General features: G+C 38.5%; 1 protein-coding gene across 5 annotated transcripts in view; it reads right to left on the bottom strand.

The window, feature by feature from the left end:
* Nucleotides 1-17,102, bottom strand: part of FIG4 (FIG4 phosphoinositide 5-phosphatase) — a 131,496-nt gene that overhangs the window by 39,033 nt on the left and 75,361 nt on the right. For all 5 annotated transcript variants that reach the window (XM_078447204.2, XM_078447201.2, XM_078447205.2 and 2 more), the window contains 6 exons: nt 16,313-16,371; nt 14,758-14,905; nt 11,630-11,713; nt 9,696-9,891; nt 7,349-7,431; nt 2,915-3,001 (listed from right to left, as the gene is read on the bottom strand). In XM_078447204.2, coding sequence (XP_078303330.2) covers nt 2,915-3,001; nt 7,349-7,431; nt 9,696-9,891; nt 11,630-11,713; nt 14,758-14,905; nt 16,313-16,371 — 657 coding nt within the window. The remainder of the gene's footprint in view (nt 1-2,914; nt 3,002-7,348; nt 7,432-9,695; nt 9,892-11,629; nt 11,714-14,757; nt 14,906-16,312; nt 16,372-17,102) is intronic.

Here is a 17,102-nt window from a genome sequence, read left to right as displayed (position 1 = left end):
GCCAGTTGTTTACTGTCAGTAATTCTTCTATTTGGTGTTGTATTTACCTCACATTTCGCAAGGGAATACTGGTTTGCCTCAAGATCTCAAGAAAAAGTGGTAAGACTGCAAATTATCTGAAGATGTATATAAACTTAAAATTATTACTGTTTTAAAATATACTAGAACCTAAAACAAGGTGAGAATTTCAATAATCTCATATAAATCTAACTGCTCTTGGTTTTGGCATAGCTTTAGAACTCTAAAAATGAATAGTTGACATTTTAAGAACCTAGTTAGAGAATTTCAATTTACAGCAGGCACCCATGGACACACACAAAGACACGTACACTCCCAAACAACAACCCTCTTAGGCAGTTGCCATGACAACACAAGGCGGAACCTATCGGGCTCTCTGTTATCCTGTTGAAGGTACTGTGCAAAAAGACACTCATGTTAGATTCTTTACTAATTAAGTGGAAAAGGTTAAAAAACAAAACAAAACTCTAGATCCACAAGGTTTTCATATGGGCTATGACTCAGAAAAACAAATACTAAATATTTTCAGAAAAGCATTTAAAAGTAGTAACTGCAAGACCAACTGAGATACAATATTGAAGAAAAAACACAAAATACTTTTATTTTGAAAGCTATATTCATTTCATCTTTTTCTCCCAAGTTGTGCCATATCATTAATGGAATAATCAATTTGTATAATAAATTTCATTAATAGAGTCTATTCTTTTACTAACACATTTAAACACTTTCCTTTTTGGGCCACATCTACATCAATTCATTTGGGAGCCCAAACTTCCTTAAGCTAATTAGACTTAAGAAAGAAAAACAGTCTCTAAATTAATAGGGGTTTATATGTTTTTTTTTTCTTTTTTAAAAGAGGGGGAAAAAAAGAAAAAAAATAGTGACAGGGGAGAGAAGGAAGGGATAAGTAGTCCTTGATAAGGATGTGATAAACAGTGTCATTCCCTCCCCTTCTCTGATTAGCTATCTCTGCCTCCTCTGGAGTTTTCTCTCTGTCTCAGCTGTTAGATCCCCTCAAGACTCGATAGAAGACCTTTTCTCACTCTATTCTCTCTTTTTTTTGTCAGCTTATTTATTTTATTTTTGCACACATTACTTTTTTTATATTAAATATAATTTATTGTCAAGTTGGTTTCCATACAACACCCAGTGCTCATCCCAACAGGTGCCTTCCTCAAAGCCCATCACCCACTTTCCCCTCTCCCCCACCCCCCATCAACCTTCAGTTTTTTCTCAGTATTTAAGAGTTTCTTATGGTGGATAAAGAAGATGTGGTTTATATACACAATGGAATACTACTTGGCAATGAGAAAGAATGAAATCTGGCCGTTTGCAGCAACGTGGCTGGTACTGGAGGGTATTATGCTAAGTGAAATAAATCAGGCAGAGAAAGACAGATACCGTATGTTTTCACTCATATGTAGATCCTGAGAAACTTAACAGAAGACCATGGGGAAGGGGAAGGGGAGAAAAAAGTTACAGAGAGGGAGGGAGACAAACCATAAGAGACTCTATTCTCTTTTCCTAGGTGGCCTCATCCATAGCCACTGGCTTTAATTATCACCCATATGCATGTACATCCCCAGAAGGAAATGACCATCACCATTTACATCCCCAGAAGTTCCGGATCAGTTGACCTAACTGCCTCCTAAACATGGCCACTCTGATGCTACTTTAAATGCAAACTGGATTCTCCTGTAGCACTCCTTAGCTAGTAAATGAAAGCTTTGAATGATTCTAACATAGGTGTAGTCAATACCTAGCTGCTAAATGAATAAATGTATCAAGCAAGCAAGCAAGCAAACCTGTTATACAAACCAAAAAATCTAAGGGCCATCTGGATAAGGCCACCTTTCTCTCCCTCCATGACAAGTTAGTATCCACGTCTCATTTCACCTCCTAAACATTCCCCAAATCTATTCCATTTCCTAAGTCTTCCCAGCCACCAGTCTTTGCCCGAAATTATTATAACAGCCTCTTAACTATCAATCAAGAACGTGCAGATGTAGTACACAGAGAAGTTAGGCAATCAGTATGTATCAAATAATTTATTAAACAAACTGATAAAGTTGCTCTAGGAAAAGGGAACAGAACATTTGCTAAATGTCAACTATATGTCAGACACTAATCTAGACACCTCACGTATACTACGTCATTTAATATCCACAGTGACTCATTTTCTAGAAGAAACTCAACTAAGCAGATGGCTTTAGGAGACTCTCCCGGTCATAACCTTTGCTTTGTTTGGTCCCAACAAGCAGACGATAATGATGAACATGAAGATGATCACAACTTACTGAGAACTTTTTACCAGATATTGTTCTCAGTACGATGAATGCATTATTGTGTTTAAGCCTACCACTCTCCTACAGAGTATTACCATCCCATTTTGCAGATGAGGAAACTGAGCCACACAAACTTAATCAAGGTGAAAAAAAAAAAACCAAAAAAACAAGAAGAAGTAATAGAGCTGAGATCCAGGATGTGAACCTGATTCTGTTTAAGAATTTACTAAACACCTGTTTAACTTACAGCAAAGTTATTAGAACCAGTGGGGATATTGAGCAGAAATGACAAACCCATCACTGCTCCTGAGGAGCCTGTCTTCAGGGGCAGTGCTATTTTGTCATCCCACCTCTACCCACTGGAGAGCAGAGTTTATGGAGGGAAGCTTCCACCAACTCCAATCCCACCTCCAAAGGGTACATTTCAAGTCAAAGCTTCAGTCTCTTCCCCATGCCCACAGCTACCCAGTTTTCCCTGGGTAACACACCGGGAGGAGATGCTTTAGTGCTTATAGTGGTTAAGACTGAATAGTTTCTTAAAAAGTCTTTTTAAAAAGTACTATGAATGGCATGAATACAAAGATTCTTTAAAGGTCTAATCTAGTACTTACAGTTTTATAACTCCATCTGGGCACCTGGAACAGAGTTGCTGGCTGCTCTTGTCTTGTTTATGTTGACTCTGACCCAGCTGAACAAATCTACAAATTAAATGGATAAAAAGTAAGCTAAAGAAGAAACTATTTGCAATAAATTCAGTAGATTACACAAAATGGTATGAGCTTTCAAATGACAGTAGCATGCTTATTTCAGAAAAGCACACACGAGTGCCCTATGTAGCATAAGACTGTAATTACAAACGGGTACCTGATTTTACAGTGGGTTTGTTACAAATGAAGGAAGAAGAATTCTGTGTCTCAATTTACTTAAATGTGTTCTTGAAGCCAGGAAGATGATCTTTCAGGGCCTCACTTACCTAAGGGTGACTGCAGCAGGAAGCTGGGAACACAAGGGGAGGTATTTGCAGTGAGACAAATGACAAGGGAAGAGCAGGATCAGGCCAGGGATCCATCTCCCAAAGCAGGGACACTGTTGAAAACCTAGCATGTGGATTCTGTTTCCACAGGACCACAAGAATCCCCAAGTGTACTCCAGCCCCTCTTAAGAGTACTTTGAACTGTGAAGGAGGGGACTGAGGAGACCACCTGCTGAGCCTCACTGCCACACCACCCCTCCTTAGAGGAGACTGGAACAGCACTAATCCAGGCTTGAAGCTAAGAGTCACAGGGAAATGCCCCCAGCCAGCTCCATAGGATAGGAGGCTACCTAGCAATGGGCCAATGGGCTGATGGGTCAAGGACCACCTACTATTTCTCAAGTGCACACCTGTCCTAGTGTGGTCTGTGCTACATGCCTTCATGTTCCCCTCAGGGACATGGCTTGTAGTTTTGTTCTAATGTGCCCCTGGAAGGTTAGGGCGCATGATGAAAGGGCTTCCCACTTTTCTACTGTTTAAAACATTTTCTTTTAGGGCCCCTGGGTGGCAGAGTGGGTTGAGTGTCTGACTCTTTATTTCGGCTCAGGTCATGATTTCAGGATCGTGGGATCAAGCCCTGAATCGGGCTCCACACTGAGCATAGAGCCTGCTTGAGATTCTCTCTCTCTCCCTCTGCCCCTCTTCCCTGCTTGCACTCTCTCAAAAAAAATATGTATCATATAAATTTTTTTCTGATTATTGATACTTTTACAATTAAATTTTTATTAGCTTTTTTTGAAGGTCAAGAAAAGTACTGCAGAACTAACAATTACTAACTAAATCATTACATGCTACTGGAAAACTTTTAAATAACTTACTTTTATCTTCAGCAAGTAAAGATTTTTGATTCATTTTGGGAGAAGAATGTCACATGATACCTGTTATTTGTACAGAACCTTAACCTTACCTAATCATGTACACAATCACTGTCAGAATTTGTTTTTAAAAAGATTTGGCTCCTTCAAAATATAAGAGACTCTTAAAAACTGAGAAAAACTGAGGGTTGATGGGGGGGGGTGGGAGGGAGGGGAAAGTGGGTGATGGGCATTGAGGAGGACACCTGTTGGGATGAGCACTGGGTGTTGTATGGAAACCAGTTTGACAATACATTTCATATTAAAAAACAAACAAAAAACAACACAAAACAAAAACAAACAAAAGATTTGGCACGGGCCTGAGGCTTGGCGAGGCAAGCAGAAAACTTCCAGGCCTGGTTAAGATAACACACCAAAGATATCAGAAAAGCTGAGGGCAAAGGAAGGCATAGAGAACAGGGCTAAGCAATTAGAAAAAAACTATAAAACCAAGAAATCTTCAGGAGATTGAAAGTGGTTGAGACCAAACGTAGGAAAAACAGGCGGGAGAGCAGGAAGCTAGAAGACAGGCTGTTGGCTCCAGTTCCAGCTGCCTCCCTCCCTTCCCCACACTGTTCTGTGGTTGCCCAGATGGGAGCTGTGACAGGCAGGCCAGGCCAGGCCAGAGCACTGTCTTTACATGCACAGTCTCTGGTGGATACTAGCCCACTGGTTGCAGAACTGCAGTGGGAGAAGGCAGAACTTTTTTAGGTCAATTTAGGCCAGAACTACATGGGCTCTCGCCCTGCCCTTGAAGCTCTGCCATCTGGATCAGAGGAGGCACTAAGAGACCCCAGAGCCCCTAACAGAAAGAATGAAATCTTGCCATTTGCAACATCGTGGATGGAAATAGAGTGTATTATGTTTAGCGAAATAAGTCCGTCAGAGAAAGATAAATATCATATGATTTCACTCATATGTGGAATTTAAGAAACAAAACAGATGAACATAGGGGAAGGAAAGGAAAAATAAGATAAAACAGAGAGGGAGGCAAGCCATAAGAGACTCTTAAATACAGAGAACAAACTTATGGTTGCTGGAGGGGAGGGGAGTGGAGGGATGGGCTAAATGGGCAATGGGCATTAAGGAGGGTACTTGCTGGGATGAGCACTGGGCATTATATGTAAGTGATGAATCACTATATTCTATTCCTGAAACTAATAATAATAATAATAATAACAACAATAGAGACACCCAGAGCCTGGCTGGGGCAAAAAGTTCCTGAACATCCTTGGCCACCCCCCAGATACTGATGGAGGGAGGCTTCCTCTACCATAGCAATGACCACAACAGACAGAGATGGAAGATGCCCATGCCCCCTGTAGGGGCAGTCTGCCCACGGTCAAGGGTTACTCACACAGAGGGGAAGAGATGACCAGACCTCTGTTTCTCCCCTTCCCCCTAGGTCTACATCATAAGCAGGGGCAGCTGATATTATCAAGAAAATAAAGAGGGCTACACAGTCTAAAATCACAGATACCCACAAAGCACGGGGAAGGTCTCCTGAATAAGTCATTGAGTGGCACTTTCCATGCTGTTAGCCTCTAAAGAGGGATAATAATATCTTCTCAGCCTACTACAGAGTTGTCTAAAGAAAAATAAAACACTGCAAAGTGTTACACAAATCAAAGGAGGGGATGTTGTTCTTCAGGATATCAAACACAGAATCTTATTCCAGGACATGGATTCCTTCCTCCCCTGCAGTAATCCTTTCCCTATGGGCCTACCCTTGTACCCTTCTTAGACTGTTTCCCAGGAATACTATGGCTGAACAGGGCTGTATCTCACTCCCAGAGAAAGGAGGACGAAAAGTGGGCTTCAGAGGCAGTCTGCGCTACAAAGGCTCCAAGCAAAAGTCACACCTGAAGCACGAGACACTTTCTTTTTTGCTTAATTAACGTGAGCCATAAGTTCAGTCCCTGACACTCACACTGTCTGCAGTAAGCGAAGTCATATTATGCAGTCACGAACCCCAGATAATTCATTCTTCCAGACCATGTTGCTTATAGAGGCTCACTTCATATGCTGGAATTCATCTATGTTGTAGGGACAGCTGTGATGGATAAGGGACTGTGCACCTGTGTGTCCAGGGCTGAGAAGAGTGTGGCTGAATTCTGAATGGCTAAGTTGGCTTCTGTCAAGATAGTAATGCAGAGTCGTACCAGTGCTTTTGTAGTTAAGAAATGCTGTGCATTTTTATGTTTTACATATTATGTAGCTGATCTTACTGGTTTATATTTTATATTTTACATATTATATAGCCAATCTTACTAGTTTGAAGTAAAAAGGTGTCAGTTTCCAGTTTGATGGATTCAGCAAATGAAATACTCTCCTTAAAAAAGAATGGAAATCTGGGGTGCCTGTGTAGCTTAGTGGGTTAAGCGTCTGACTCTTGATTTCAGTTCAGGTCATGATCTCAGGGTTTGTGATGACTCTTTCAGCTTAGTCTGCCTAAAAAAGGTCTAGAACATTCTGACTTGACACCCTTATATCACCACTTCCTTCTTCCTCCTCAGCCACCACTCCCACCAGCACTCTAGAGCTAATGCAAATGCAAGGTCCACAATCGTCAATATCCTAGGTTCATTTTCTAAGAAGGTACCTGATCTTGGGACTTTGCTAATGCAAGAATAGAGAAATGTATGTGCACTTCAGTTTGCAGCTTATATATGGGCAGTGAAAATGCATGGACACGTCGTAAATTTTTATCATTTAGGGCACTGAGAGTCTCAGGCAGTAGTAGGTCCTTTAACTCCAAATAGAAACCAGTGTTTCAGAATTTGACCTCCTAAACACTATTACTGTATTGCAAGTGGAATTCATTTCCTTCTGTATTACCAATTTCATTTTTTTTAATGTTTATTTATTTGTTTTTGAGAGAGAGAGAGAGACAGAGAGAGAGGCAGAGTGTGAGTCAGGGAGGGGAAGAGAGAGAGGGAGGCACAGAATCTGAAGCAGGCTCCAGGCTTCGAGCCATCAGCACACAGCCTGATGCGGGACTCGAACTCATGAACTGCGAGATAGTGACCTGAGCTGAAGTCGGACGTTCAACCGACTGAGCCACCCACCAATTTCATTTATTAGAAGTTAGACCAGATATAAGTTATTGTAATAATACATTTGCATATTTTCTTAATTTCTACATGAAAGTAGTTTACCTTGAATAAATGGAGAGATCTTCTTCTGAGAGACCATCTGAGAGGTTAATTCCATATACTTCTTTCATGGGCTGGACCACATTCTGGGGTTAAAAACGACAAGGAACAAGGCAGAATTTTTAGACATCTAGCATAATAATTATTTCCAAAGGTAAAGAAAACGAACCTGTGAGATTTTCCACAAAAGTAATCACAGTATTTCTTCAATCTATTCATTAAACTTCTCAGTTAATGGTTTTTTAAAAATCTGATTTCAGTTCACTAAAAATAACTTTGTTTTAGGGTCAAAAGCTATTCAATAATTACTAGTTTCTTTGGTATAATGCAGGAATTAGAAAACTTTTTCTGCAAAGGCCAGATGGTAAATATTTTAGGTTCTTTGGGTCATGGCACTCTGCTGCAACTACCCAATTCTGCTGCACAGTACAAAGGCCGCCAGACACAACATGCAAACAAACACACATGGCTGGGTTCCAATCAAACTTTATTCACAAAAACAGGCAGTGCACTGGATTTTGACAGTTGGCTGTAGTTTGCCAACTCCCGGAATAATGAATTCAGTTCTTATCACGCTTTATTTGCCGTATCTATCTCTACGACTTTTGGCTATTTTTTGAAATTGCATGTCCCTAAAGCTAGATTTGGTTCTTTTGTAGTTTACTTTCCCTTATGTTCCCTTGTATTGGTAATGTCAAATTGAGCAGGTGAATTTCCCACTAGGGCTAGGCAAAGATTGTGAGGCTCAGGTCCAAACCCTACATTCCAGCAATGTGCTGAGTGAGGAAATGAATGGACCTCAAGTGGATGTGCTGCTCAAAATGAGACCGGATTCTCTTAAAAAATTCCGAAGTGATAAGAAATTTGCTATTATACATGGGAGCAAAAATACCGATTTCACAATGAAACCATTTCAATGAGACCTATGCTAAATGTATTCATCCCTTAATTACCAAAATGTGAGACCTGAAAGCATAAAACTCCTAAAAGAAAACACAGGCAGTAATCTCTTAGGCATCAGCCTTAGCAACATATTTATGGATAGGTCCCCTCAGACAAGAGAAACAAAAGCAGAAATAGACTATTGGGACTCCACCAAAATAAAAACCTTTTGCACAGCAAAAGAAACCATTAACAAAATGAAAAGGCAACCTGCTGAATAAGAGAAGATATATCCAATAACAGGTTAATATCCAAAATATGTAAAGAACATCTACAACACCCAAAAAACAAACGAGTCAATTAAAAGATGAGCAGAGGACCTTAATAGACATTCTTCTAAAGAAGACATCCAGATGGCCAACAGACACATGAAAAGATGCTCAACGTCACTCATCACTCAGCATCAGGGAAATGCATACCTAAACCATAATATCACCTCACACCAGTCAGAATGGCTAGTAACAAAAAGACAAGAAATAACAAGTGTTGGTGAGGATGTGGAGAAAAGGGAACCATCATACCCTGCTGGTGGGAATGTAAATTGTACAGTATGGAGTTCCTAAAAAAATCAAAAATAGAAATGCCATATGATACAGTAATTCCACTACTGAATATTTACCTAATAAAAACCCCAAAACAATTCAAATTCAAAAGATATATATGCACTCCTATGTTTACTGCAGTATTATTTACAATAGCCAAGATAGGAAGCAACCTAAGTGTCCATCAATAGATATATGGACATGAAAGATATAGTATGTATATGTATGTACACACACACACACACACACACACACACACAGTGGAATATCAGAATGAGATTTCTGGCATTTTCAACAACATGGATGCATTTCAAGGGTATTATACAAAGTGAAATATGTCAGACAGAGAAAGAGAAATAACATATGATTTCACTTACATGTGGAATCTAACAAACAAGTAAACAGAAACAGACTCAAATACAGAAAACAAACTGGTGCTTGCCAGAGGAGAAGGTAGGGGCATGAGTAATAGAAATACATGAGAAATAGTAAAGGAGATTAAGGGATACAAACTTCCAGTTATAAAACAAATAACTCACAGAGATGAAAAGTACAGCACAGGGAATACAGTCAATAATATTGTCGTATGGTTACAGATGGTGACTACACTTACCATGGTGAACACTGCATAATGCACAGAATTGTGAAATTATATTGTATACCTAAAGTTAATAAATATTGTATGTCAACTATACTTCAATAATAACAAAAAAAAATATTCATCTCTGGAAGTGCCTCAAACACCACATATTAGAATGGTGTGCATGTGGCCTTTTCTGACTCTAAGTCTTTTAACAGAAAGTAGAATTTTAGAGATCATTCTCTAGAGCCTAATGCCGGACCACACAAGCTCATCTCTTGCACACCTCAGTCACTTTGGTACTGTCTCCCGTGTCGGTCATCTTCACTGGAGTGGAGCGCTGAGACACAGAGCCCTCTTCTTCCCGGTCGGTCCCAGAGTCATCCTCAGAGCTGCTGGACACAGCCTCCTCGCTGGGGGGAGGCGGGGCACTGGCTGCTGTTTTCCGCTGTAATACAGCTTCTTCTCTATTGCTTTTGTTCCTTTAAAAAGATGAATATTGACATAAAGCATCTTTAAATCGATCCTTTGACACTCACTATGCATGACTGTCCAAAATCCTAGTGCTAGAGAAGCACAAGAAAATGGCTGTGAAAAACCAGTTTTTGGATTCAAGTTGTGATTAAGAGAAAACCTTAGCATTTTACCATGTACATGTACTGACCTTCTATGAAGTTAAGCCCTGTTATAAATTCAGAAAATAAACCAGTAAGTGGGTGTAAACCAGTGCAGAAAAGTCTTCTCACCACTTGGTTACTGTGCCTTCCTTTGGTAACTGAAACCAACACTTTCAAAATTTGTGGTACAATAATAGAAAACCATAAGTTTGGGATATTAGTAATGTTATCTGTAACCTGTAAAAGCTTCAAGAAAAGGTCAATAGCCAAATCCATGTAAATTTCCTTCCCTTATATGATTTTTATCAATCATAGCACCAGCCGATGATTTGTACCATAGTAATGAGCAACTGATGAACACAAACTAAATTTTAGTATTTGTATTGTTAGTAAATAGCTATATTTGCTAGACATTCCTTCTAATAGTAGGGAGTAGATGGAAAAAAACCCCAAAAAACTCAGAATTATGAAAGTATTTACTTTCAGTTCCAAACATGAGAGTGGTAAGAATACTATTTTTTTTAACTCAGATAATATTTTATTGTAATATTTTTGGCTTTAATGAAAAATACTTAATATTTCACTCTTCAAAAAATACTCTACAAAAGACTTAAAATATCGTAATATTTGGAAATGTTTTAGGAAAAGAAAAGGAAATACTATCTGACCATGGGTTACATGTTATAGAAAATAAACTAGTTTCTGACTTTCTGCCAAGTAAAAATTAAAAGTCAATGGTATTTCTGTGCTATGCAGTAATGTAGCTGGTCATTTACGTATTTGTTCCAGGAACTTCTTGAATCCTGACTCCTGAGGACATTTCTTTTAAATTCCTTAGTTTCTGGTCTAAGGCTTAGCATACAGCAATTTAAGACCACATATTTAAGCCACAGAAATGGTGTATCAGGAAGTAGTAATATATATCCCACTGCATAAACCACACGTAGCTAAAATCCAACCAGGATCCCATTCACACTCCCAAATACAATTAGGACTCAGTATCTACAGTCTGGCCAGGGTTTCTGGTCAGAGTCTAGAAAACATCTTATCACTGGGGTTATTCAGGTCAGTGGCAGTAGTAACAGATTCTTATGCTAGAACACATCACATTTCACTCCAGTTTCTAAGCATGAAGATGTAAATAAATAGTCTTCCCCAGAACAATGGTACAGTAATACACAGAATATGTATTAATTTCTCTACCTGAACATATTTGCTTTAATGGTTCCTTGGGATGCCAACAAAAATACAAGAAAACGAATAGAAATTTTTACCTAAGTATTTTATGTCGTGGGAAACAGAGGACACTGAGTTATTTATAGGACATAACACATAATATCTGTTACCTGTGCCTATGCCACCTGTGATATTCCTAATTTAAAATAATAAAATGCACCATGTTGCTGAAACTCCTACAAATTCTTTCAATGTTGAATTCTTTAGTAATCCCAGTGCTATGAATAAACTACCTGTAGAGATGCAATAAATGGAATGTGCTCCAAACGATGTGACTTGAAGTTATTCTTTTTGGTGTAAATTATACTGCAAGTGCCATATTATTTTACATGAATCTTTAAAATTTCATTCTATATGCAAATCTTACCCCAATACCGATTTTCCTGTTTCATCTGGTTTACGCACTGTAAATGGACTTGGATCAATGCCAACGGTCTTAGGCATAAAGTCACTGGAGAGAGGGGAAAGAAATTCCATATGAATCACTGTCCATCCTGGTTTCCATTCAATTCACATTCTTACACTATTCCTTCTTAGCCCTCAGAGCTACATATATTCTGAGCCAAATGTTCAGGGGAGCTCAGGTGATCAAAAGGCCATAAAATCCCATGAATTAATGGCACCAGGTAACTTCAATGTTATCAGTCTTCACTGTGAATTTTCTTCATGATTATGGGACCCAATGGTTTTGAATTTAAGATTTTTCTCTACTGGAACAGAGTTGATATCTAAATTACTGCTAAGATGTATACACTTTGTTTATACATCACAATTACTTCTGAGGTAAAATTAAACTCATAAAAACCCATGGCAAAACACTAAGCCACTCAGTTTTATGGACAATGTTTTTATTACACTATACCACCTAGGGATGCCGACATAATGTTCAAAACCACAGCAGTATCCATTCGAGTATCAGCATCTACCTCATTAGGCTGGGGTTAATTCATTAAAACACTATTGGAACACTTGAAATAGAAACTTTTTGTTCACCACGCCCTAAGATAAGCTGAAGCTACTCTGGCACTGTGCAAGGCCTACCTCACCATTACTGCTGAAACCGGACCAAACTCCTCAGAGAAGCCAAAAAGGCAAGAGGTGCATGATTCATGCTGATGAGACTTAGGGCTCTAGCAAGGATTCTGCTCCAAGTGCAGCCATTACATTTTTGGAAGGAAAACAAAATAATATTGAATTTGACCCAAAATGCCTATTTGACAGTTTGTAAATATTGTTTTAAATATATAAGTGGTTTAGGGGCACCTGGGTGGCTCAGTCAGTTAAGCATCTGACTCTGGATTTCGGCTCAGGTCATGATCTCATGCTTCATGAGATTGAGCTCCGCGTCGGGCTCTGCACTTATAGAGCGGAGCCTGCTTGCGATTCTCTCTCTCTCTCTCTCTCTCTGTCTCCCTGTCTTTCTCCCTCCCTGGCTCATGTGTGCACAGGTATAGACACACACACTCTCTCTCTCAAAATAAATCAATAAACATTTGAAAAAAAATGTAAGTGGTTTAGGGCCACCTGGGTGGCTCAGTCAGTTAAGTGTCCAACTCTTGATCTCGGCTCCAATCACGATCTCACAGTCGTGAGACTGAGTCCCACGCCGGGCTCTGCACTGACAGTGTGGAGCCAGCTTGGGATTCTCTCTCTCCCTCTCTCTCTGCCCCCCCTCCCCTGAGCACTCTCTCTCTCTCTCTCAATAAATAAACATTTTTTAAAAAATTGTAAGTGGTTTAATTTTTCTTTATTTTTGAACATATATAGTCGATCCTCATTATTTGTGGACTCCTTATTTGAGAATTTGCTTGCTCACTCAAGTTTTTTCATAACCCCAAAACCAATACTCAGAGCTTTTGTGATCACTTGTGGACATGTGCATTCCCAGAACAGTGGAAAATTAGAGTAACCCAATGTTCACGTTCCCAGCTGATGGAGAACAAGGCGGCACTCTGCCTTGTTTATAGCTGTCATGCTATAAACAAGTGTCCTTTTTACAGTCTATGTACTGCCATGTTTTGCACCTTTTTGTGCTGTTTGGTGGTGACCTTGTTGTCCCAAATGACCCCAAGCATAGTGCTGAAGCTCTCTAGTGTTTCTAAGCACACGAAAGCTGTGTGTTGGAAAGAAAATACGTGTTTTAGAGAAGCTTTGTTCAGGTAGGAGTTATAGTGCTCTTTGCTGTGAGTTCAATGTTAATGAATCAACAATATACCTTAAGTAAGGCATCTTTAAACAGAAACATACAACATGGTTATGTATTGACTGGTTAATGAAAATGTTGTGACCAGAGGCTTGCCAGGAACCTAAACCTGAATTGCAATGATTCAGTATTCTCTAATTCAGTTATTACAGGAACTTTATAGAACATAACTCATGCAAGTAAATAATCAACTATACAATATATACACATATGCATAACATCATTCATCCTTTGCTGAGTTGAAATATTCTGGAAATGACAATGACCTCACAGTTAAAACTTCTAAACTTTTAATAAGTTTCACTCAAAATCAACCAAGTAAATATTCTCAACTTTCCATCTGAAACTAAAGCAAAATATGGAGTGGTTTCTAGGAAACAAAACCATAGGATATGTTTCTACATGTACATTAAGTCTAGGCATACATATATCACATTGGAAGAAAATGTAAAATACACAAATGTAAACTTTATTATAAAAAATGATAATCAAGAAGTTATTTGCTTTGCCTAATTTTCTTACTCTAGTCCCATCACTTTTCTAAAGATCCCACAAAACTCTAACAGAGACACAGAAAAATGAAGCATATTCAAAAGTGACATACCAAGATGAAGAGTCTGAAAACAATGTCATGTGAATTATGAAAAGAATGAAGGATATTTACCCTAAAAAAATTAATACTGCTTCTTCAAATATCTGGAGGGCTGTCATACAGAAGAGGAACTAGACTTGTCCTATTCCTAATAAGAATAATAAAATAATGATAGCCACCATTTATTAGTCACCCACCTAGGTTGGTCACTCCATTAAGGCATTTGGCATGTACGCGTATATATGTGTGTGATACACATGCCCCTATCTACATAAAAGAAGAAGCTGAGACTCAGATAAGTTGGATAATTTTCTCAAGGTCACACAGGTAGGCAGTGGCTGATCTACAATTCACAGCCTTGCTTTTCTAGTGCCAAAGACTATGCTTTATTCTACTAATTTATGCTGGCTCTCAGTTTCTGTTCAATTTTAAAAAGTGAGTTTACTCCAAATGACAAACTAGGACCAATGGGAGGCAGATTTCAACCTACTAAAGGGAAGAAATTAACTCCAGTTATCTAACACTAGAAGGGACTATCTCCTAAAGTAGTGGGCTACTTATCACAGGGGGTATTCAGAGGCTGTACAATCCCTGCTAGCAGCCTTGCAGAATGGACTTAGGACAAAGCAAGGCTTATCTATATAAACTAGGAAAACTAAAGTTCCCAAATCTTTACAGTATCAGAGCACTCACAACATACCGTGCTGAACTTGTCATAGCCAAGCAAAAGGTATCATCAAAACTACTCAGTTCGTATGGTCGAAAGAACTCGTTGTGGATGTCAATCTCTTCTTCATATTTGTGGAATTTCTTCACTATCAACTTCTTTAAGTTCGCGGCACAGATAACTAAGAGAGATATGCCTGTTACTCTTAAAGTCTTTAGATTACATCTAGCCAACGAGGTTCAGCTCCGGCCTCTAGCACTCAGACACTTGACAAAGAGATGAGCTATGTGCACAGAATATACAGTGCAGAGCCGAGTGTGATAAGCTCCAAGGGGGCAGGAAGGCCTCTGGAAGTCGGGGTGGGAGCAGGGAGTTATTTCAGAAATCAAACATCTAGCTCTTTGAATTCTGTTTTGCTTTGAAATAAATACCCTCTGCCTTCTAGATATAAATTGTGCAGCTATTTCACTAAATTTTCCTTTATATTTCAAATCTTGTTTAAGGCCAATGTTAGACTGCTATAGTTCTTTCCTTTCTCCTGGAACAACAAATCTTCTTAGCAATAGGAATTATGATTTTTCCCAGAATTTCAAGGTTACAAATACTTTTTAAAAGTTAATTAATAATTTATTAAAAGCTAAAAATCATTTGCAATCTTCTTAGTTCATGGCCTTTACTATCAAAGTTGGAATGCCTAACCATGACTAGATGGAATCCTCAACTGGAATGTTCCAGACTGGCAGTCAATCTTACCTACTGCCTTTTCACAACTGAGAAATCTGGCTTGTTCAAGGTCAGAGGAATCAGTAACAGAATGAGGGCTACACTCTATTTAAAACTGGGAAATTATTTCAATTTGGAAACATCATTTGAATGTATTGTACATTCGAGGTTATTCATTTAATAAAAAAAATTTCTTGCCTTTCTGACAAATATACGAAATGAAATTTAAACTTTAGTGACTAAAATGTAATTTTATATACATATCTGTATATTTTTTCACTGTTTAGACACAGGAAAAGTTTTTATTTTTCCTTATGAATGGGTCTTTACTTCCTTCCCATTACCCCCAAATATTTAGAAACATAATAAGTACTAGTTTAAAATGGTAAACTAATATATTATATCCATTAAACATTTAAGGAACATACTTAACAACTGTAAAACACAATAAAAGAAATATAACACAATCCCTGGAAGTCATCTAAGATGTTAACAATCCCCTATAATAACAACAACATAAAACTGAGTAGTCATTAATTTCTTTTTAATGAAATATTATATGCAAATAATTTAATGCTTCAAGTTCATTTAGAAATATTTCCAGAATTTGGCTATTGTTGAGAGTGCCGCTATAAACATTGGGGTACAGGTGCCCCTATGCATCAGTACTCCTGTATCCCTTGGATAATTTCCTAGCAGTGCTATTGCTGGGTCATAGGGTAGGTCTATTTTTAATTTTCTGAGGAACCTCCACACTGCTTTCCAGAGCGGCTGCACCAATTTGCATTCCCACCAACAGTGCAAGAGGGCAGAATACGTTGGTATAAAAACTATATAAAAACTAAAAGAGAAACAGTGTACCTACCTTCATCATAAGGCAGCGGTAAATGTTTTATTACCTCTGGTGTCCACCAGTAAGTGTAACTATAAAATTAAAAAAAAAAAAATAAAAGAATAAGGTGAACCAATTGTAAACACTGGTTTTCTACAATTCATTGGATAAAAGGAGTTGAAGGTCTATAGTAAGCTGCTGCCTCCTACTTTAAGGTTAGTTTTTTTTTTTTCTTTTTAAAACATGTTTGTAAAGCTTGGGGCATAGTAGGTCTCCAACATGGCTACTGCTTTCCCAAACTTCTTATTTCAGCTATGTCATTGATATACAAAAATTCCATGAACACATCTGAGAGTCAAGTGCTCTGATGTTACTTAATTACTGTTAGCTAAAAAAGATTTGGGTATACCAAGCCAGACTCTAGGAGCTGCTGTTTACTTCTCCCCAGATTGTTGCCTGCATTACTCTGCAAGCCAGCGAGCAGCAGGACCTTGACTCAAGTTCTACAGCCAAGACTCTTACACATGGTTATCTGAGAATTAGATTACTTCTTCCACTCTGCTCTGCATGTATGGGTCTGTGTATAGTTAATTACAATAGTTAACCAAAATCATTAAGTGAATGGACAGTCCTGAAGAACAAGTTCCCTTAGAAAACAATATAGGCCCTGTTAATCTTTAACTATAAATATTCACTACTTGATTACAGAGGCCAGTTAGAGGAAGGTAGGGAATTTCAATCATCTGGATTTCTGCCAGAAGACTCATCTACTGTGAGCAGAGAATCTGAAAACAACAACAACAAAACCTTGAACTGCCCTCTC

This window comes from Panthera onca, chromosome B2 (genome assembly GCF_046562875.1).
Source record: "Panthera onca isolate mPanOnc1 chromosome B2, mPanOnc1 haplotype 2, whole genome shotgun sequence".
In the NCBI taxonomy this organism is placed as follows: domain Eukaryota; kingdom Metazoa; phylum Chordata; class Mammalia; order Carnivora; family Felidae; genus Panthera; species Panthera onca.
The sequence above is the reverse complement of the archived record's forward strand: the minus strand, read 5'-3'. Positions and strand labels throughout refer to the sequence as shown.